The sequence below is a fragment of the Dermacentor andersoni genome, chromosome 2, assembly GCF_023375885.2.
Source record: "Dermacentor andersoni chromosome 2, qqDerAnde1_hic_scaffold, whole genome shotgun sequence".
NCBI lineage: Eukaryota > Metazoa > Arthropoda > Arachnida > Ixodida > Ixodidae > Dermacentor > Dermacentor andersoni.
Window position 1 is genome coordinate 46,474,058 of NC_092815.1, and position 22,653 is coordinate 46,496,710.

Sequence of the window (22,653 nt, forward strand, 5' to 3'; positions counted from 1 at the left end):
CTGCAGCAATTAGGTTGAGATGATTACACGAGGAAAAAAAAAAGCAATCTGTATTTTTTATGGCCAATGTGAGGGGTACCAGCCTTGGTTGCTTAATGGCTACGGTGTTGGGCTGCAAAGCTCTAGGTTGCGGGATCGAATCCCGGCCACGACGGCCGCATTCCAATGGGGCGAAAACACGCGTGCACGTTAGGTGCACGTTAAAGAACCCCAGGTGATCCAAATTTCCGGAGTCCCCCACTACGGCGTGCCTCATATTCAGATCGTTGTTTTGGCCTGTAAAACCCCAATTCTTTTTCTTTTATTTATCTGTGTGTGTGTGTGTGTGTGTGTGTGTGTGTGTGTGTGTGTGTGTGTGTGTGTGTGTGTGTGTGTGTGTGTGTGTGTGTGTGTGTGTGTGTGTGTGTGTGTGTGTGTGGGAAGGGGGGGGGAGAGCAAATACGGTATATAGGCGTTTCCTTTCTTCGCTGCTACATAGCAGTGCGTTACCTTCAGCCAAACCGTAATTCTAAAACCAATAATCACTGCTAAAACATTCCCCAGATTTCCTGATCGAAGACCGCGATGTGAAAAATTACAGCAAGAAAAAGGCATATGGAGAAAATTACCATTTGTTGTTAACGCTTCCGAGCCTGCTTTCGACTCTTGTTTAATTAATGTACAGAACGAAATATAAACAGCCACAATTCGCTCAGTTTGAATGAATGTCCAAATCCGAATCGGTTGTATGTAGTACATGTCTCTTGACATAGAGCACGTGCTCGCTCGTGACGACAGTCGCCGGCAGTCGGTGCGCTGAAAGGAAAAAGAAGAAACTGATAGCAATGTCCCCTCCAAGAAAAAGAGAAAAAAGCACTCATTCTCACGCGCCCAGAAGGCTCGACCAATAGGATTTACATACGTGTACCGGTGGCTTCGCGAATCCAAAAATCTTTGCGTGGCCAGTGTGGACCAGCGAGTTGGCCGTAAGCGCGTCGCTTCGAAGATGTCCAAAATGAAGATGGAGTTCGTGGTTCTGGTCTTCGCCTTTATGTTTGCAGGACGCGTTTTATGCGGTGATATGGACCAGACACTGAGCGAAGGTGAGCACCCACTCTTATAGCCTATTCCACGGTTTCGTCACTTTGCACGCAAGCCGGGTGTATACATTGTGGTGCCGTATCTGGTACCAGAGATGGTAATAGAGGTAGTCCTTCGGTCCAGGACAGGTATTCGCTGGATGTGTTGCTATTCGCATCTCCGAAGAGGCAGCGAGTTAGAACCACGAATCGACCTCTTGACAGAACGCCGAGTATGAAGACGTGAATGCTGAAGTATAAATTATACAGCGACGTGATGGCGCGACCGCTTTTTACCCCGTGCAGGTTTCCGCGGTCATTTTTGTAGCTTCAGTTAACCCAGGACGAGACGGCGCCAACGAAATATTAATACCCCAGTCACATCATAGGCACTTCCGATGTCGGTCGGACTTCTCTCGCGATTGGCTCCTTTGCGCAAGTTGCGAGAGGAAGCCTAGTGGTCATGAATTTCGATTCGGATCGACCTCGATTGCGATAGAAAGTGGCCGTGTGTATACCCTAGCCGCACGGGGCCCTTTTGATCGCGATCGAATTCCCCTATCACTATGGGCTCCTTTGGAGAAATTCGATCCCGATCGGGCTTGATCACGATCGAAAGCGCCTGGCGTGTTGCATAAACCTAAAGACAACACAAAGCAATTCGCTGCGCTTTAAGACTCCTTCATTCTCGCTCTCTTCTTCTATATTGTCTGCAATAGGCGATAGTTCGCAACGCGAATGTATTTGATATACAGTATTGGACTCTCTTAGGTTATTCCTCTTTGTCGGTACAGTTGGCATGGTGAAACCGATAAGATTGGCCAAGCTTAAACGTTTTGCACCAATACTACCGCCGCTGGTCTGTCTCAACACCATAAAGCTATCGTATATAGACGACCATATGTCGCTTTTTTTTTCGAAGATTCGAAGCTGAACCATAATTGCTCAGAAGCGAAACACGTGACTCGAAAAAACAGCTAGCTAGCCTTTGCTTGTCGCGATGGGTAGTTCTCAGGATTATATATGTTATGCGCGCACTGCAGGTACCGGTCGCAAAGAAGCCAGTCTGGACGTGGACAGTGGTAAGCTGGCACCGGAGCTGCAACCCTCGGTATGTGAAGCGACCAGCCTTGATGTTTCAGACAGCTTTAGTTATTTAGCTAGTTACGACGCAATTTCTCCTTGTCTTTTCTTTTCCTACTTGGTGTGATAGAAAAGTCAATGCTAATAATGAAGCACGTCGAGTTTCCAAACACGCTGCAGATTTTCTAAATGTTCACCTTCTTTCGACTGAGCGGTACCTGTTCCCCGCAGATACCGAAGCCTCCTATGTGACGTCACAAGCCGGTGGTGCCATCGAATTGTAGTGAAGTTGCATGTTTTAAACAGCGAAATCATTCGATAGACACTGTTGTTAAGCAACGCCAAACAGCGACAAAAAAGTAATAATAATATAAAAGCAGCTAGGGCGCACCGTCGCCACCCCATTGCTGATCTCCGCGGCTTAATCAAAGCCAGTCACTATACCTTTAAATATATTTTAAGCCTCACGATTGGTGATGTCAGTGAAAATGCTATTCTAGCCACACTGTGAAAAAATGTTGAAGAAAAAATTAACTACTGCACATTTATTAATACCATTCTGTTTTCCGTTTCTTACGTTTTCTGTGGTTTCACCGATATTTTTTGTTGGCGGCTTCTTCCTTCATTTTACAGTAACTTTTTGTTACAGTTTACTCCTTTACGGAAACAAATTTTACTCCCCTTCTCACTGCAGTTTTCAGCGAGTACTCCTAAAAACGTTCGCACCCTTTAGGACATATCTGGTCATCGAACAATAATCATCTGCCATGGCGTGTGTTCTCTTTCTTGAAAGCTCTGCACTCACCACTAGTAAATGAGGGTGGATAGGGCGTCCGCAAGCTCACTCACGCACGTGGCATTATATGGAGATGATCATCCATATGACCTACCGCACGCTCGTATAACGTCAACCTGCACGTGCAACTTGTCTGCAGAGCCATCTGGCAGCGGTATACCTCTAAGCGAGCGCTTAGAGGTATATGACTGACTTAGAGCAATATGACTGCGCTAAATGTGCAGTCCCAGAAGACCGAGGGTGGCGAGAGCGAGGCCAAAGCGGCGGAGGCCAAGGCTTCGGAAGGCGGTGAACAGCAGGGAGACGAGAGTGTGCAAGTGGAGACGGAGGACGACGAGGCCAAGGAGAGCGCGGCCGACGAGGAAGAAGAGCAGCCCAAGAAGCCGAAGTTCGAGCAGGACACAGCTCCCACGCTCACCGATGTTGACATCGAGGCTATGGGCGTGACCGTCGAGAAGAACGTGTTCAAGCTCAACATCTCCAACTTCTACCAGGTGGTCAACAACACGCGGTACATGCTCATCAACTTCTACGCGCCCTGGTGAGGCCCCAATACGTATCATTATGTCGGCGCTATATAGGGTATCACTAGCATTAGCCAACCTGTCCAACTAAAAAAAAACAAGAACATTTCATAAACACGCTGCAAGATACGATTTTAAGACATATATGCGGTGTTCGGTTGTCAGAGCGCTGACGATCGAACACCGTAGGTGTTATAATTGTCTCTTGCACCGTCTTTCTTTTTTTTTTTCATTCAACGTCTTGGCTCACGTTAGCTGGGGCACTCGGTATACGTAGCAGTTCCGCTTGCAGTGTGCATGCGTGAACTCATGCATTATTATTGCGTACATAATTAAAATGGCTTGCAACATAGCGTCCAAAGCGAGTGGCTTTGCGCATTTCATCACACAGATGTCAGAATCGCTAAAAGTCTCGATGTTAATGTTTAGCATTTCTCAGCTTTGTACGCTGACAAGATAACTGCAACTCCTAAGCAGAAGATTACACGTCGTTGCAGACGAATCAAACAGAATTAAAAAGAAACAGTAAGAGCCATTAACGTGTGCGTTGCGATGCTAAAACTTTATTTGTATATTCGGCTCAGGTGACCCAGGGTGTAAAAGCGGTTTTCATTTGCCACGATGGAGCTTTTGTGACGCCTTAAATGTTTAAGTGCTGAGATGGGTAGTGCCGCATGACGCCCCAGCCACGAGACTTCAGAATGAACTGCAGAGCGCAAGCAGCAAGATTGCGGCGCTGTGCGAGGCGCGGTGTACTAATGGCAAGCCGAATGAATCAACGAAACGAGCATGACTGGAAACCGAGGAAAACGCGCGTGGACGGTGCTGCACGTTACATGCACGAGTCGCATGTGTGCAGGTGCGAGCACTGCGTGAAGATGGAGCCCGAGTACGCGCGGGCGGCCCTCACGCTCCGGAGACGGGACCCGCAGGTGGTTCTAGCCAAGGTCGACACCACGGTCGAGCAGAAGCTGGCCAACCGCTTCGGCGTCAACAAGTACCCGACGTTGTTCTTCTCGCACCGCGGAAACACCAGCGAGTACGAGAACACCTTTTCGGCCGAAGGTCAGTCTTCCTCATTTTCGGAAGCCCATGTCTTACACAAATGGCCAATGTGCACATGAGCTACTAACCTGTTGCTGGGCCGTGCTGTGATGCTTTATATTTCTACGGAATTAGGGAGGCGAAAATACGTACACACAGAAGCGCCTTGAAGGACCCATCGACCCCCGGTTACACCTCGACATAGTTGAGGCTGTACGATGCGGCAGTTCGCTCTCTTGACTATATACATAATTCGCAAATTGTCAAATTTTACCAACACACGAAGGGCTACTGCAGGAAACGCTCCCCCTCTCCCCATTTTAAAATCGTGTTCAAGGTGGTGTCTGTATAAGAGCCGGTCTTTTCGTTGAAGTGTTGAAAAAAGTAGTTTCGCTCAAACGGCGAAGCATCGATTGCAATAGCAAATTAGTAGACAGCTATACGAAGTAAGGATAGCAGTTTTATCGACCGTATAAACTTGTAAACACTCGCTTACTAACTAAATTAAGAAGCAGCGTGCACAGGCCAACATGCACACATCACACTCGTTGACCGCGAACAATCGCTGTCAAAACGCTGGCGTGAGGAAGCGCGGCAGCAGCAGGGAGCGAAGTGACCTTCGCGCTGTCTATCGCTTCAATACAAACGAAGTGGCGAGAACACAGCACACGCAAAGCTACGAGCCGGTGGCTCACCTCGACTCTGCCCCCAAAGCAGATCGCTTTCAAGATAAAGCCCGCGTTGCTGCCTAGGTACCGGGGGCGAGGACTTACGGAGTCTCCATCTGTCGGAAGCGCCTCCTTTGCGTAGTATGAGGGATAACGTGGCGCGCTCCTCGTAGGTTTGGCTTACGGCGCTCAGTAAAAACACCACGCGGCAGCCTTCCTTGAGATTTCTGCAAGTACTCTCAACACGAGGGATGTCTTTCACTGGCAAAATAATAATCTTGGGCAAACTGAAAACACGGAATCATTTACAGACGCTATGTCTTTACCGAATATGTACAGTGAACGCCACTGCGCGTGGTCGCCTCGATGGAGACTCCAGAACCGGCTTCTTGCGTGAAAGGTAGGCAAACGCTGAGAGCAAACAATGTGAAATATGTTCTGATAGTGGGCTGTCTGTATAACTGAATGGAGCATAACAGAATGAAGCCTCAATGCAGCGATCGCACTGGTTCGAAGCGACCGACTACGCGTCTGCATGCATGTCCGCGCACAATGTTTTGCTTTCGCTACGAGTGCGTTTTCGCACCGTGCCGTGAGCTTTAGGCGGCAGAATATGAGCATCTTATAGTACACAAGCAACCATTGTTGCGTGCACGCTATCGTGCACGCTATCAGAGCTGTTCAAAAATAATTTCGTTATATAGACTTCGACGACTACGGCGACTGCGATGTGTCGTCGCGACGATTCAATCTTTTTTTTTCTTCTACATTCTTGGACGTTTTTCAAGTTTCGTCGCACTGTATGTTTATAGGCCTCAGCGTGCGTTTTCCCGCTGCTTCTTTTTTTGTAATCCTGTGCATTATTTTATAACACAAACATGACCATGTACCATGCCTTCTTTTAATGTGATTCTTACCGCTCCCTTTTCATTCAAGTGAACTTGTCAGTGTCTAGCATCAACAAGTTCATAGACCAAATAAAGCGTCATGACACTAGCCGGGCAGCGGGCGAGCGTCTCAGTGCGCGTTTTCTGCTACTCGCCGAACATCGAAGTCCCGACGCCGTATCAGAAATCTTCCTCGCGGCTGTACTTGATGCATACCAGAGTTGCAGCCGATGGCTGTTTGATGGTTCTAAGTTTCGCGAGCCAAGCTTCATGCAGCTTCTTGTCCTGCGGCTACGTGTGAATAAGACTGACACCAGGCTCTGTTGCGTTCGTCCGGCTTTGCGGCACCGAGCAGTAGCCTACCATGCTGCACGCCTCCAAAAGCCACTACCTATTATATTGCTTTTAAATGCTGTCAAGCAGGTACCCAAGGCAGGAAAATTTCACCACTTAATCAGAACCACAGCGCAGGTGGTTGTCAGTTCGCTTCGGCGCTTCCGAAGCAGCCGACGCGGCCGCTGTGTCCACTTGATCCCTCATGCCACGTCACGCCGACGGTGGCGCCAGCTTTTCCAGTGGTGGAGCTCGCCCCATAAACGCACCCATACACCCGCTCCCCCCCCCCCCCCCGGTTTTTTGCGGTGCGCTTTCTCCCCGCTTTCTTCCCTTGAGCGCGCGAGGCGCGAGATTGAGCCGCGATCGTCGACTCACCCTCGCACGCTTTCACTCGCACATACAGCATACGGCGCACGGCGACATTGTTATCCCCCTTGGACTTTGTACGGAACATCAAGGCGACGGCGCCGGGAAAAAATTGCCCGCAATGTTTCTATAATTGCTATCGCAATAATATATGAGGAAACTGCTGCACTAACACACGCCTAAACATTAAGCATTGGAAAGCGTGCGGTATATCTAGCCTTTTCTTTGTATAGAATATTTTTTTTTGTATAGGAGCTCTTTTTTAGACGCTCGTCCACACGATCCGGAGTTAGAGTCGCACCTTTTATTGTGTGGGGACACTCGACCCTCACGCATCCCCTGATATTCTTCCCGCATGGCATTCGTGTCACCTGTAATCAGGCTTCTCCGCGTAGCTAAGCGCCGGCACTGGGCGGTGTGCTTGTAGATTAGTACGAGAGATGGTGCGATTGTTGCGCTACTAACGACACCTAACGTCAAGGTTACTTGGGCGCCTCTTTTAGGCTTGGACCATGGAGGAAGGACGTGGCTTGGACATAGCATAAAGACTTGGAGTCGGCCAGCTGCGTGGCCAGTTTCGCGCGCTCGGCGGCCGTTTGCGGGACCGTCCTGCGAAATGCTTAGGAGCAGGGCATCGGAATGGACGAACATGATCGTTCGAACGCGCCACCGTTCGCGTGACCGTGCATGTCAACGATTAGGCGTTGGTGTCCAGCATGCGCGCGAGCGTATTCGCTCGCTATCAGGTCGGGTGAGCCGGACTTACTCGAGTTGTCGCGCACCCATCGGCATGTTCTATCGGTGGTTGGGCTGGCTGGATTGCTGTACAAGAGGCGCAATAAATGTTCTTGTGATTGTCTGCACGACTGTTTTGTTCCGTTGTCCCAAGATCACGTCCGAGACCCCACAGTTGAAAGTATGATCTGGACTAACAGGCGCGCTCTTACAAACCTATCAGTGGTTTCTGTGCACTACAGGAAAGCTTTGGCAAGTTATAGAACGGGTGTGCTCTTCTCTTTTCAGATATTCTGGGAGCCAAGTGCTCAGTAACGAACCCGTTTTGGAAAGGTGCCAACAAACGCTGTTTAGGGTCTATCTTTTAACTCCTGTCAAGATTGCCATGCGCGACTCTCGGCGCCCCGTAACGTTCCCGACATGAAAGTACCGGGCGCGCCGCGCCGTATGACGATTACCGTTGCCTGTCAAGTTACACCATAATTGGCGTACAGTTTTCTAGCGTGACTGTACTCTATGTTATTCTTTTGGTGCGTACCCTTGTCACGCTTGTTAATAATCACTATTGTGGGTATTCTTTTTTCTTCGACGCTATACACCCGGTGCATCCCATGCGTAGAGTTACTGTATATGGATCCCCAAAGAGAGCCAGTAACTCTACACCGTATACACTGTAAACATACTTGCACCATTAAGGGTCCTTAAGGATGCAGATCGTAAACCCGTAATGGTGTAAGTTATCGACAGAAAACACCCTTAAGGGTGTAAATCGGGTTACAGTGCGTAGAACGGACACGGGTGTGAGAGCGTCAGGTCTCTGCGCGTCCATTTAACGCAACGCGGTGTATCCTTCGTCATATGGCACCGCCCTCTGAAAATACTTAACCAATATACCTTTCCTATTTTAACCGCGTCCAGTTTTCACCCGTTCGTTGACGCGCACCGCTCTTCCAACAGGTATCGTAGACGCGATGGCAGAGAAGACTGATCCAATGTTCGAACCACCACCGGAGGCGACGCTGGAACTGACCGCAGTGAACTTCACGCTGACCATCAACAACGCCAAGTTGATTCTCATCTACTTCTATGCTCCATGGTACGTGTTTCGCATGTCGGTCTTTCGCCCTGAGCGATGTGTTCGCTATTGCATGTTGACATTTTGCACCCTCGCTACAAAGTTTGTGGATCACTGCATAGGATAAGCAGCTAACTCTCTGTGTGCCACTTTTTGGCTCTATCTGGAATCGAATTGAAAGCCTGCGCCTGACTGCGCGAACATCGATCCGCTTTTTCTGACAGCGAAGGTTGACGTGGATTCGAGCGAATATGAACGGTTCCACAATTTAAAATTTTATAGATTAATGGATGAAATTTCCTAACATAAAGGTATAAATAATTATCCAGTAATTTGCTCATGCGCACAGAGGTGGCACCATTTGTAAACAAATGTTTTACTTTGACCGGAAGCGACCTGCTTTCCGAACCCCCCCCTCACACACACACACACACACACACACACACACACACACACACACACACACACACACACACACACACACACACACACACACACACACACACACACACACACACACACACACACACACATATATATATATATATATATATATATATATATATATATATATATAATGTGGGTGTGTGGGTGGGGTTCGGAAAGCAGGTCGCCCCCGGTCAAAGTAAAACATTTGTTTACAAATGGTGCCACCTCTGTGCGAAGCTGAAATTATATGTTCTTCCAAGTTACAATTAATTTTTATATATATATATATATATATATATATATATATATATATATATATATATAATTTCAGCTTCGGTATTTCGTAATGGAAAGTAGACAAGGAATTGGAGAGGATGATCGCAGCGCCATCTAAGAATTGCATGCGAAATCTGCCTGAGTGAGCGACAACGTATATAGCAGGAAGGAATGCACGTCGAAAGCAACTGCTTATGTGCCGTCTGCTCGTTATATATATATATATATATATATATATATATATATATATATATATATATATATATATATATATCGCTGCACCTCAGTGACGTCTGCGGAGGAGAGTAGGCTTCGTGGCGTTCGTTGTAAGGCAAGAAATCAGCTGTCGGGGACGCCTAAGTTCCTTCGTTGTACCGCAGGCAAATTCCGTGTAGTGGCCGTTGTTGTAGAGGCTTTCACACTGCATGTTAAAGGATAGGAATTCGGCAAGGACAAAATTAATCCTTCGTTATACATGATATACATGTTATACTTCGCTATATACAGGTAATTTCGCTGTAGACGTTCGGCTTACATAAGAAGTATATCGTCTGTATGCCTTGCATGCTTGAAAAGTGCAACAAAGGGCTTAAATATAAATAGCACCCACTTAACATCCTTACGGGTGTCAGGTGGGTGCGATTCAGTGTTATCGTGAATCTCTTCTGGCGGCTTTTTACTTTTTTTTTCGCAGTATACTGTACACATGGTGGCAAGCACCGGGGTATTTCAACGGGGATATGAATGAAAGACGGCCTGTCTCGCTGAGTGTGCGATGCAACAGCATTCATCACGCTCGGTAAAAACGGCATTTCACACTCTAGCTAATTGAGTTAGAGTATACTCCAACGTAAGGGGAAAAAAGTTCGGGACACGAAATAATGTATCATTGGGCCGCACGAAACAACAGGGGGCAGAAAAGGACAGCATCACTACATAGCGTTGTTTCGCTGGACGGCGCCGGTTACGCGGGAAGGTCAAGTGATACAAGAGACGTACAACTGGACGCCACGTTCCTTGCGTCCGTCCTTCGCTGCTTTTTTAGTACACATGTCGAACCAACTATGCATAGTCCATCAAGTTGCTGTGCTCAGCATGATCGCCCAGCGTGCGATCATGCTGAGCCGTTGCGTGTCAAAACGCCAGGGTGCAGAGACATCGCTGTGCACGCTGCAGGTGCGGTCACTGCCGCCGCATGTCGCCCGAGTTCGAGCGAGCTGCGCGGCGCCTGAAGGAGTACAACATCCCCCTGGGCAAGGTGGACGCCACCAAGGAGAAGAGCCTGGCCGAGGTCAACGAGGTGCGCAGCTACCCGACGCTGCTGCTGTACCGACGCGGACGCCGCTTCGAGTACAACGGTCCGCGCGAGGAGACGGGCATCGTGAACCACATGCTCAACCTGTCCCAGTACCCCAGCAAGGAGGTCAGCTCGCTGAAGCAGTTCAAGAAGGCCATCCACCCCATCACCATCACCGTGCTCGCAGTGTTCAGCAAGTCCCGCGGACCCTTCTACAAAGAGTTCGAGGCTGCAGGCACGTATCTTCGCATGTGTACAATCTCGCGAGAGCGTGTGTATATTATGTATAGAACGACGCAAATGCCTCGCTATAGTTTCTTTCCGCTCACTGTTTGCAAATCGATTTTGGGTCCCAGATGACGCGACTAGTGTCAACACGGCACTGACACTTCTCGCAAATTGCGGATCGAATAACACTGAGTATGGCTAGTCGTTAAACATTTTGTAACAGATAGGATATGGGCCGGTGGTAGCCCGGTCTGCGTCATATATAGGGGCAACATAGCTCGGTCGTCTCGGTTGACTTATTGCGCACCTCCACCAAAATTGTAGCCGATTGGATAAGTTTATTTACAAGATTGCGGATAGTTAGCGCAAGGTATACAGGACGGTCAGACGAAACCAAAAGGCAGTTAGCGGCCAGCACGATGCGCGCTCTTCTTTTCGTATACCTTCGGCTACGCCGAGCCGTGTGACATCTTGTCAATAATGAGAGGCTGAATGCTGCGAAATGCGCATTGAGAAACGTGTCGGTCACCCGGCTACCTCGATCGGCGTCATGCAGTTACGATATTTCTTTCCACGTAAAGTGGAACTGGTACTTTTTACAAACGAGTATGAAACCAAAGCGGAAGGAACACGTACCGCGCTGCGACAAATAACGTCACCGAATCGCGGCCCCGAAGAACTGTAGATGCACAAGATATGCATAATATCGTCACATAAGTAGTATCTGGTGCACCACGTATAGTCGCGCACCAGATACTCCTGTGTGCGTGCGTGCGTGCTTGTGTGTGCCGTAAAAATGCGTTAAGCTTCTTTTTTTTTTTTGTTTGTTTGCACGTACAGAAGTATCTGTGTAGTCCTGTTTTGCCTATAGATAAATCAGGATCAAATATAGGGCACAAAATTAAAGAAGTGAAGCTACTCCAAATCGCGTAGGCGATATAGGGTACTCAATAGTCACTGCGATGTGGCGCCTCACTATACCAACGGTGGCGAGACCCGATGGGTGCATTTTCGCTTATGCACGCGCGCGTTACAAGTTTGCCTTGGGGATGCTTGCAGCGAACAACCTGCGCGGTCGGCACACCTTCTACCACACCTACTCGATGGAGCTGGCCAGGCACTACAAGGTGACCGAGAGCTCGCTCGTGCTCTTCCACCCCGAGATCCTGCAGTCCCAGTACGAGGAGCCCTACTACACCTTCAGCAGGGTGCGTCATGGGCTGTCTTTCTTTCAACCATAAATGGAAATAGTCGCAGCTTTGGAAGGTATTCTCGGTAGTCCTGATCGTGCTTTGGCTTGAACTCTGGCAGCTGTTTCAAAGTATATAGCTGCAGCGTTAATTCTTTAAAGCTTTATATCTGTCTTGGTTGCACTTCCACGTGTTCAAGTTGCTAAGCCAGCCAAGCAGTATCCTGTTGCATGTTGCGACGCGGAGTATTACAATGGCAAGGGATTGGAAGGAATGCAGTGAATACAGCCTGATCGAGCGCTTCACTTAAAGGGCCCCTCACCAGGTCTGGCCATTTTGAGCTGACAAACGCAGAGCATACATTGCGCGATAAGAGTGTGTCTGCGAATTATTACATCGATACGAAACGCGGAAAGATTTCAAATTATAAGCCGAACGCCGTTTTCCCTTCTCCTCGCGACCGCCGCGCTCCAAGCCGGTGGATGACGTGCTAGTGCGCCTACGTAGTACATGCGTGTTTGCACTATGACATCGCTCGTGGTGATACGTGAATTCGAGAATTAAGCAAGGCAACATCTGTTATTAGTGTAATATGTTGCTTGAATAGAATTAAAGCTTCGAGAAATAATAAAACACACAAACCGAATGTCTACATGTTTTTGTTTTACTTCGCACCGCAGCACGAGAGATGTACTTTCATTTCGTCTGCTTGTTCCCACGTCGTGCAGTCGCGCGCGCTGCCGCCGAAACTGTCATCTTCAACCGTATTCCAGCGCGGGATCATGCTCTCTGATCCGCTTGTGTCTGCCTCAGTATTCGTGTAGGACTGACTTAATTATACCGCTAGTCAGGTGTCTTCGTGCACAGCACGCAAAATCGTGCGCTGCGCGAAACGAGACAATAGAGTTTTAGAATAGGGGCCCCAAACGTTTTGGGGCCCCAAAGAAATAGCGTCGAAGCCACTGCGCATGCGCGAGACGCAAACTGCGTTTGGTTTTTGCGTTGGGAACGCTATTTCACCGATTTAGCGGGAGCTCAAATAGCGTTCCCAAAAGCTTTGCGTCAACAAACATGGCGGCACCCATCGAAGCGACGGCTCTGACCTGGCACCAAACTGGGTTCGATTCGCGGAAACGCGTGAAGTTCGCAAGCTAGAAGTGACTGCAGTTATCGCTTTCTCTCAACTAGCGTATGTTATGAAGATTGATTCATTAGACGCCGCTGATTCCGAATTCGAGTGTGGATTTTATGGCTCGTAGGCCTAACACGGCAAGATAGATAGGAAAGATAGATCAGCCGAAACCGCACTCCTTGGGATAAAGGAAAAAATTCTAAACAACATTGAAGAAAAGGCACACACCCTGGGAATTTTCCTCGACTTCAGAAAGGCATTCGACTGTGTTCAGCACGATGTTCTAATAAGAAAGCTTCCACTTTACGGATTCCGTGGCGTGTCGTTGACCTTAATTGAGAGCTATTTAACGTCAAGAGAGCAGTTTACTGTCATAAATGCTGCAGCCTCACACGTAAAAACAATAAAATATGGTGTGCCTCAGGGATCTATTCTCGGACCTGTACTCTTTATTTTATACCTGAATGATATTGTGAATATACCAGGCAGCGAAAACCTAGTGTTGTACGCTGATGACACTAATGTCTTTTTCTCAGGTATTGACCCCTATGCGCTCGAAAGAAAGGCTAACTATTGGTTGACCGGCTTGAGTACATGGTTAAAACTAAACAAGATGCAATTAAATACTAGTAAGACCAAATACATTCTCTTCAGAGCAAAAGGTGTAAAAGCTCCTGACAACCTAAACTTAAACTTTGAAAACACTCAGCTGAAACAGTGCTCGCAAATTCGTTTTCTAGGTGTTCTGTTTCAAGAAAATCTCTCATGGAATTCGCATGTTGATCAGCTTCGAAGTGATCTTTGTCGGGCGGTTGGCATTTTAAACAAATTGAGATATCTCCCGGCGTCCATAAAACGGCAAATATACTATTCATTAATACATTCCCGTTTAAGCTACTGTTCCCTTGTATGGTTAACGACGACAAAAACAAATCGAGATTCCCTCTTTGCAATTCAAAAGCGGGCGTTACGAGCTATTGGGAAAATACAGTTATTGCGCAGCTGCTGGCCCTTGTTTAGGTCTTATGGAATACTAGAAATAAGTAAACTGCACACATACAAATTATGTCTGGAAATATTACGCCAGTACAAACTAGACAAAATAACCTTCGAAACCACCTATCACACTAAACTTAGCACATACGAACTTAGGAAACAATGTATGGAAACACCTCGTGTACGCACTAATTACGGTTTTCAGAGGTTAGGATGGCAAATTCCTGACTTAATTAATCAATACCCTATTATTCTGGATACTGTACGCAACACTCCCTCTATACGTAAATACAAAATGTTAATTAAAGCAATGCTCATAAATGAACCTTAAAGGTGAAAACTGAACGTATACCTATCACTAGAGTGTTTTGTAAATACTGCTATGGTCGAATTGTGTTTTGAAGTATGCTGTTTGTTTTTCCGCCGAAAGCCTGTGTTTTGTAAGGATGTCTTATGTATTGTGTAAAAAATATTGAATGTGTGTTCTATTATGTAATGCTCTTTCTTGATTTTTGTAGCCTGTGGTGCCGCCTGTCATCCGGGTGGCGTGGCCTCGTCAGGCAAAGTATGCCTTTTGCCACGTCACCCTGGACAACCTTTTCGTTGTCTTAAATAAATTCTGAATGAAATGAATGAAAAAGCTTGGCTGGTGAAGGCACGTAAAGTTGGTTTTGTTGCTCAAAACTAAGCACAACTAATTGTTTGCTGCTTGAAGAATAACCTCTAAATTGTAATTAAACGCAAATACACGCAAGTCAAAATTACTATTCATATAATAAAATGAAATATTTTATTTAATTGTTTTTAATCGTTTTTCTTAGACGCCGTAGTGGCGCTGTCAGCGCAAGACGCTATCCGCAAACGCAAAGCCCTTTTCTAAAACTCTTCACTCCTGCGTGCCCCAACGCTAACACCCGCAAAGCTGTTTGGGGCCCCAAAATATTGGGGCCCCTATTCTAAAACTCCCTAATCACAACAGCTCGCGCACGACCCCGTCAGCAGAAGTGCGCCGCGCCGAAAAAAAAAAAAAAAAAAAAAAAGAGGGGGAAAAAAATGAAGGCGGAGCCCGTAACGTATGCGTCACGCGATCCTCGAGGTCCGGTACGGGAGAACGCAGGGAAGGAATTCCACTTGCGGAGGCTAGACGGGGCAAGTGGAGTGGCGCTCGCCTCCTGAAATCATGGATTCGCGGCACTGAAATATTTCTATCTCGGCTATTATGGAACCGATTTGAAAAATTTTTGCTGCAGAAGGCTCCCTAGAGGACACGTAACTGCTTGCAGCGTACAACCAAAATTAGCTATAGGGCTTGGTGAGGGGCCCTTTAAGCAGGGTGTCGAACCGAACCGGAACTGAACCGAAAACCGGAGCTGAACCATTATTTTCAGCTGAACTGGGATAGAACCGAACCGACCCTGAAGCGGAACATTTTGCAGGAACTGTTCTTAACCGGTTCGACCACAGATCCAGTCCAGGGTCGTTGCTGAAATTCAACGAAATCAGATGACGCCTCTTGTATACGGCGATCCGGCTAAGCGCGCGGTGTTAACCGAATGAACCGCGTGCGCATATGGTCGGCGCAAATACACGCAGTGCGCACAGTCGGCGGGCACTGTCTATAGAAAGACTGCCGCTGACGCTACATCAATCGTCTTGGTGGATACTGCTTGAGCTCAGGACATTCTGTTGTGCTCAGGAACAGTAGCAAACTGGTTGTGCTGTCCGATGTGCGTGTTGCAGTTTGTGCTGTTACTTGTTACTTTTGCAGCACGATTGTGGCTTCGTGGAAACTTGGTTTCAGTAATACCCGTGTTCGGTTGAATTTTTTCTCGGCACATTAGAGTTTTAGAATAGGGGCCCCAATACTTTGGGGCCCCAAAGAGCTTTGCGGGTGTTAGCGTTGGGGCACGCAGGAGTGAAGTTTCATAATAGGGCTTTCCGTTTGCGTATAGCGTTTTGCGCTGACAGCGCCACTACGGCGTCAAAGAAGGGCTATTAGAAATAATTATTTATGATAGCAATAGTAATTTTGACTTGCGTGTATTCGCGTTTAATTACAATTTAGAAGTTATTCTGTAAGCACTAAACAATTAGTTGCGCTTAGTTGTGAGCAAACCAACTTTACGTGACTTCACCAGCCAAGCTTAGCCGTGTTAGGCCTAGGAGCCATCAAATCCACAATCGAATTCAGAATCAGCGGTGTCTAATGAATCAATCTTCATAACACACGCTAGTTGAGAAAAAGCGATAACCGCAGTCACCTAGCTTGCGAACTTCACGCGTTACCACGAATCGAACCCAGTTTGGTGCTAGGTTAGAGCCGTCACTTCGATGGGTGCCGCCATGTTTGCTGACGCAAAGCTTTTGGGGCCGCTATTTGGGCATTTCAGAGAACTGACGCATTTCAGAGAACTAAGTAAAAACGAGCAGTTGTGCCAGTGGTCCGCTGTTTGAATCTTGCCATCGGACAATTTCATTTATGTTTATGAATTAAAGCCAACGTCTTAGCGACTTCACCACGACTTTTCCGTATCGGGTACGTTTCAAACCTCCTGTTTAAACACCCGTGTACTTAGATGTAAGTGCCCGTCGAAGAACCCCCAGGTTGTCAAAATTAATCATGAGTCATCCATATACGGCGTGCCTCATAATCAGATCGTGGTTTTAGCACGTAAAACCCGATAATTTAATTTAAAGCGCTATACTGCCGTTAAATGCTACGTTTCTGTCTTCTGAGAGATAAGTGCCACCGGATTCGCATTCAGTGGAGGCAGGGACTGTGTTAGCGGGGACCCCTGGGGAAACTAACGTTTCTGGCTTAATTACGAGTTTTGAAACAATTACTGCACCCTCTTTTTCACCCCATCATTCATGCGATATACGCATGGAGTAGGTTTCCCCGGTGTCCTTGGGTGAACTAAACGAGGCACCTTGTTCACAATCGGCGAAAATGTGGGGAAGGGCGCAGGTGATGTGCTGAGAGTTGAATGTTAGGGTTAGTTACTTCCTTTGCAGTAAATTCTATACATGTGGATGCGCTCTGGAGCACTATATAAGTGCGTTTTAAGAATAGGCGCATAATTTAGTCCGCTGTCCTGGAGACCTCTTGCGAAGTTAAGAGTGCGACTCCGTGCGAGGGTGAAGTACGACTCTGCTAAAAATTCCTCAAGCTCGAAAGTGTCACAAGCGGGCAACGTTCTAAAGCGTGTGGTTGAATTATACGGACAAATGAAATTGTTAATGCAACTTCTCCAAAGAAACAGCTTCGCACCGAATTGAACTAAAAAAAATGTTTTACGTGCCAAAACCACGATGTGGTTATGAGGCACGCCGTAGTAGGGGACTCAGGAAATTTGGACCACCTGGGGTTCTTTAACCTGCACCTAAATCTAAGTACTGTGGGGATTCGCGACTCTCACGCGTCCCCTGATATGTCGTCTTCCCCGCATAGCTTCCGTCTCCTGTAATCCGGCTTCGCCGCGTGGCCTGGGGCACGTAGCGGTCGGTGTGGTTGAAGCGCAGTACGAGAGATGGCGCGAGTGTTGCGCTGCTAACGCCGCCTCTCGGCGGGGTTACTTGGGCGCGAAAAGGGGAAGGCGCTTCCCCTTTGGCTGCTAGTCGGCGAACGCCGCGGACGTCCTGCGCGTGTACCGATCCATGCTTCTGCGAGACCGTCTCGCGTGGCCTCCTTCGAACGCGCCACCGTTCGCGTGACCGTACGCGCGAACGACCAGGCGTTGGGATCAAGCATGGGGCGAACATATTCGCTCGTTATCCGGTCGCAGTGAGTCGGACTTCTTAGATTTGTCGCGTGCCCATCGGCATGTTTTGTGGATAGCAACTCGGCTAGCAGGCATTGATCTATGAAAGGTGCAATAAATGCCCTTGTGATTGTTTGCACTACTGTGTTGTCGTTCCTTTGTCCCAAGAGCATGGGTGTGAGAACCCCACAGTACATAGGTGTTTTCGCATTTTGCCCCCACCGTATTGCAGTCGCCATGGTCGGGATTCGATTCCGCGACCTCGTGCTTCACAGCCCAGCACCACAGCCACTCAGCAACCATGGCGGGTGTTGCGAATTGAGCTGTGGTACTGAAAAATCGCATAAGTTTGCTGCATTTCCTTTTTTAACTATAAATGATCTCTGTATACAAATTAATCTTTATTCTTTGCACGTCTGCGATGGCTGCGCACCTTATTTAAAATATTGTGCATTAGTTCAGTGATTTCACGATGTTACTGATTAGGCTTCTCCACGCATTTTAGCTATAAATTTATGGATTCAGGAAGCATTCTTACGTTGCTCAATTTCGCGAGATATTACGTGTACTATTAGAACTATAGGCGCCTTAATTACGTTTTTGTGTCTCGCTTATTTTCTCTATTAGATAGCGGCCGACATCGCAACTGCACCACATGGTGTCAGAACTCCTCGAATATCCTCCTTTTAAAGCGAAGCTTTCTTTGCCTCTTCGTTCGACTTTCTCACTGCTGCTGTCCGGCACACCACGTCGGGGGGTGGTTCAAAGCGTGTATATACATAGGAGCGTGGCAGAGAAGAAAAGAGGAGCGTGGAATTCATTTGGACCGCACCGCGTCGAATGTGCACAATGCCCTCTGGAGTTTCCGGGTCGTCGCCACATTAGCTTCTTGACAGCTGTAATTATCCCCGATGCGATGTGCCATGTGAGGCAATGACAATGCTCAACCCTCTCAGAGGTTATGAAATATGGCGCACAACGCCTCAAGCAAACACCTCTCCCTTTGCGTTTTGTGTGCTACGCAGACGAAAAGCAGTGGTGCACGCAAGGTAACGTTTAACACCCGAACCGGAACCCGAACTCGAATCGAAAGTGTGTCGGTTGGACACCCTGCTTTAGACAACACCGAATTTCGACAACGCTCAGCTGTGCCGCTCTCACTAATTGTCACACAACCCCTCGTCCGTTATAACGATTAAATCAATGTACCGAGAGAATTTTCAGCCACACACGGGTATTACTGAAACCATGTTTCGAGCTAATTCGCACCAGAAGGCCTTAGTGGCACGTGGGTCTATGGATTCCACAAAACGCAGTTTTGCAGCGAGTTCGATCACGCGACTTATCATTCGGCTAGCAAAGCTATGAACGTAGTGAAATCACGAGCGAAAGCATTAGACAACAAAATTCACTTGTTCAAAGGCAGCTTGCCAGCTTAACACACCCGCATATAACTCTAGCGGACGCGACGAACTTTCTGTTCGAATGAACGACGCCCTAAGCGAATCTCGACCTCATCGAAAGCGGCGCCAGAAGGTTCCGTAACTCCCCTAGAAATCAGTTTTTATCGTTTGACAAATCTGAATCGTACACGTTCGGCGCTCCCACCGCGTGCAGCCTGACGCGACACAGGTGCACATGGAGCGATTCATGGAGGAGCACCTGTTCCCGCTGGTCGGCTTCCGGGACGTGGCCAACCTCTGGAAGTACATCAACAAGTATCCCCTGGTTGTCGTCTTCTACGACGTCGACTTTGGCTTCGACAACAAGGAAGGTACGCGACTGCAGCCACATGCACATACATGTACGTGTGCCTGAAGCCTCGAACGACTATACATCGGAATCGAAAAAAAAAAAAAAAATTCTGATTGTGACGCATGGGACGGAGGAGAGAGCTATAGGTGATGGGGCAGCCTCCCACCTATTTTTTTCAAACACTGCGTGTAGCTTGTCCTACGAGGTTTTTTGGGGGCGTTTCTATAAAGGAGACTAGCGCAACGGCCGCGCCAGACGCGTATAAAAAAAAGTGCAACGTGCGTGGTTACCGCGTGAAGTCGATTACATCGGACACGAATGGCGCGCGCAGAGACGCAGCGCATCCGGAACAAGGTTCTGAAGGTTGCCCAGCAGTACAAGGGCCGCGTGCTGTTCGCCGTGTCGCATGAGACTGACTTCGAGGACGACCTGAAGAGCCTCGGCCTGGAGGACAGCGGCGCCGAGGTCAACGTCGGCATGTGGATGTCCGAGCGCGAGCGCTACCGCATGGCGCCCGTGGACGACTTCAAGAGCGCAAACCTGCGCAACTTTGTCGAGTCCGTGCTCCAGGGTGAGAGCGAGCGCGCACGCCAGCGGTGAATGAATTTGTTCCTGCATAGTGAATCGGCGCAAATTGAGAGCGAACGTACTTCTTATTCGACGAGGACTTTGCCGCGACTCGAGCGACCACGCTTGGGGACAAGCTTGCGCTCATAATGCAGCGAGTAACCAGATCAGGGTGTAAGGTTTTTGGTTATATATGTATAAGGCAATAGGCGATTTTCGTAAAGAAAGGATACGCGAGATCGGCAGGCATCAGGAATGCGCGGGGTGTTTTCGCTCGCAGAACGGGACGCGCAGAAGCAGAGTCAAAACCCGGCACCCAAGCGAACAGGCAGCCGTTGCAATTTACGCGCGGCCGCTTCACGTGACACGAGGCGGTAAATGTCGCGCGCAGGCACGCTGAAGCAGTACGTGCGGTCTCAGACGGCGCCGCGCGAACAGACGCGTGACGTGCTCACGGTGGTGGGTAGCACGTTCGAGGAGCTGGTCATGGCCTCCGACAAGGACACGCTCATCATGTTCCGCGGCCCGGACTGCCACATGTGCGACGAGCTGGTCGAGGAGCTCGAACTCTGCTACAACCGCATCGACTACCAGGCGCCCGACCGCTTCCAGTCGGCCATCATCGACGCCACACAAAACGACTTCCCGGGCATATTCAAGGTAGGTGCTCTTACGAACACTTGTGAGGAAAGCTTACCGTTAATGCTTGCCGTCGCGTTGGAAGAGGCAAGTACGGTCGTCGTACGAAGGCCGAGTTGAAAAGATGCCCGCGAACAGACTGGTTACGCCGTTCGGTTGTGCCCTCTTTGAGGTTGGTGGCATCGGCATGCCGAGACAGAACTGCAAATATGTGCTGTCGAGCTTGAGTTGCAACACGGGATCCCGCTACCAGGAAGGCTCCAAAGCTTTCTCTCTCTCTGTATACATGGCAGTGCCGAGAGAGAACTTAGTGAAAGAAAAAGTGGCGAGTGCATATCGAAGTTAGAACTTACTACCCGATATATTTTGCCTGCATATATGCATGTATTGTCAGAAATATAATAAGGTAAAACGTAATGTGAGTGCCGGCTAGCGCCTGAACCAAGTGAAGGAAGCGCCTCTAATTGCACCATGCGTGCAGAGGTGCATCATACTGCACCTTATTGACGCCTGGACTGCACGGTACCCTCAGTGAGGCACGCCCCTTTTCGTCTTGCCCTTCCACAAGTAGACAGTGAATCATCTATTTAAACAGTCGTGTTTTTTATAAGAATCAGCGTTATCGGTCGTTAGAGGCAGATATGTCACGATATATATCCACGTAGCGTCTCGCAGTTCAGCTGAGGACACGTTGACTTAAGCTACCTTTGGTCACTACTTTGTATGCCAGCGATCTCTGCAACCATGGGACGCATTCTGCCTGAACGTTTAGGGGCACGTCACAGCCGCATAACAGGCCTTGATATCGCGTTCGCAAGCCGAACTTTGGCACCACCTCAACCGGATAATTTCCTCTCCACAGGTCGACGACTTCCCTACCATCTACTTCGTGTCAGCTAAGGACAAGATGCACCCCAAGTTGTTCCAGGGCATCCGCAAGGCTTTCGGGCTAATCAAGTTCGTCAAGGAAAATTTCTCCTACGATATCCCCGACCGCTCAGACTTCAGCGTCTTCCCTGCCTTCAAGCGGCCCAAGCCGCCCAAGGACGACAAAAAGGCGAAGGACGACAAAGCCAAGGACGAGAAAAGCGACGCTTCCGCCAAGCCAAAGGAAGAGCTGTAGCTTTTTTTTTTTTTTTCATTTCTCTCACCCTTGTTCTCACATTCTCATTTTGCCATCGCTTGGGGGGCCCCTCCCCAATAAAAAAGGCATCTTGTTGCATCATCACAAATATTTTTTACCTGCATGAATGTGCAATAAATGCTCTGTAGTCACTGTTACCCTTTAGCACACTTTTCAAGTTATTTGCGCGTGTTGTGGCAAAATGCAGCAGGCACGCGAGCACGTACAGTCGGGAGCAGAAGTCTGAGGAACACGGCACCAAGAAAAAATATAAATTTCTAGAACAGCTGTGCAAATTAGAAATTTGCTCAATACACTGCTGCCTTTGTCGAAGGGGTGCACACAGGCTCTATCACTTGATTTCAACCTGGATGCTCTAACAAACGAGCAAAAGACAACCTTCCAGAGAAGGTGGGGGTCCCCTCCCCATTTCCCCCCGTAGGTGTGTTAATGATGGTCTGTAAAATGCAAGAATCCCGTTCGCTCAATTGTTCTATTTACCGGTTCTTACTATTTACCACTAACAAAATTCCGTTCTAGTTGATAACCTAGGCTGAGCGCCGCTCGAACCTGACAAAACCAGAAAAAGAATGTGAATAGATTATCATATCCTGATCCATGCCTCGTTGAGACAGCTGTACTGTTATTAGCGCGCATCCAGACGTCGCGTGTGTTTCCCACGTTTTGA

General features: G+C 48.3%; 1 protein-coding gene and 1 long non-coding RNA gene across 2 annotated transcripts; one reads left to right on the top strand and one right to left on the bottom strand.

The window, feature by feature from the left end:
- Nucleotides 1–610: 610 nt before the first annotated feature.
- Nucleotides 611–9,694, bottom strand: LOC129387722 (uncharacterized). The gene is made up of 2 exons (XR_008614908.2): nt 9,560–9,694; nt 611–795 (listed from the first exon to the last, which is right to left on the bottom strand). It is a non-coding gene; the product is annotated as an uncharacterized lncRNA (long non-coding RNA).
- Nucleotides 794–22,123, top strand: LOC126542349 (protein disulfide-isomerase A4-like). The gene is made up of 11 exons (XM_050189390.3): nt 794–1,082; nt 2,102–2,169; nt 3,162–3,478; nt 4,321–4,526; nt 8,455–8,593; nt 10,454–10,809; nt 11,862–12,010; nt 19,499–19,655; nt 19,968–20,207; nt 20,595–20,863; nt 21,705–22,123. The coding sequence occupies exons 1-11, from the start codon at nt 986–988 to the stop codon at nt 21,963–21,965; spliced, it is 2,259 nt and encodes a 752-aa protein (XP_050045347.1). The 5' UTR covers nt 794–985; the 3' UTR covers nt 21,966–22,123.
- The last annotated feature ends 530 nt before the right edge of the window (nt 22,124–22,653 follow it).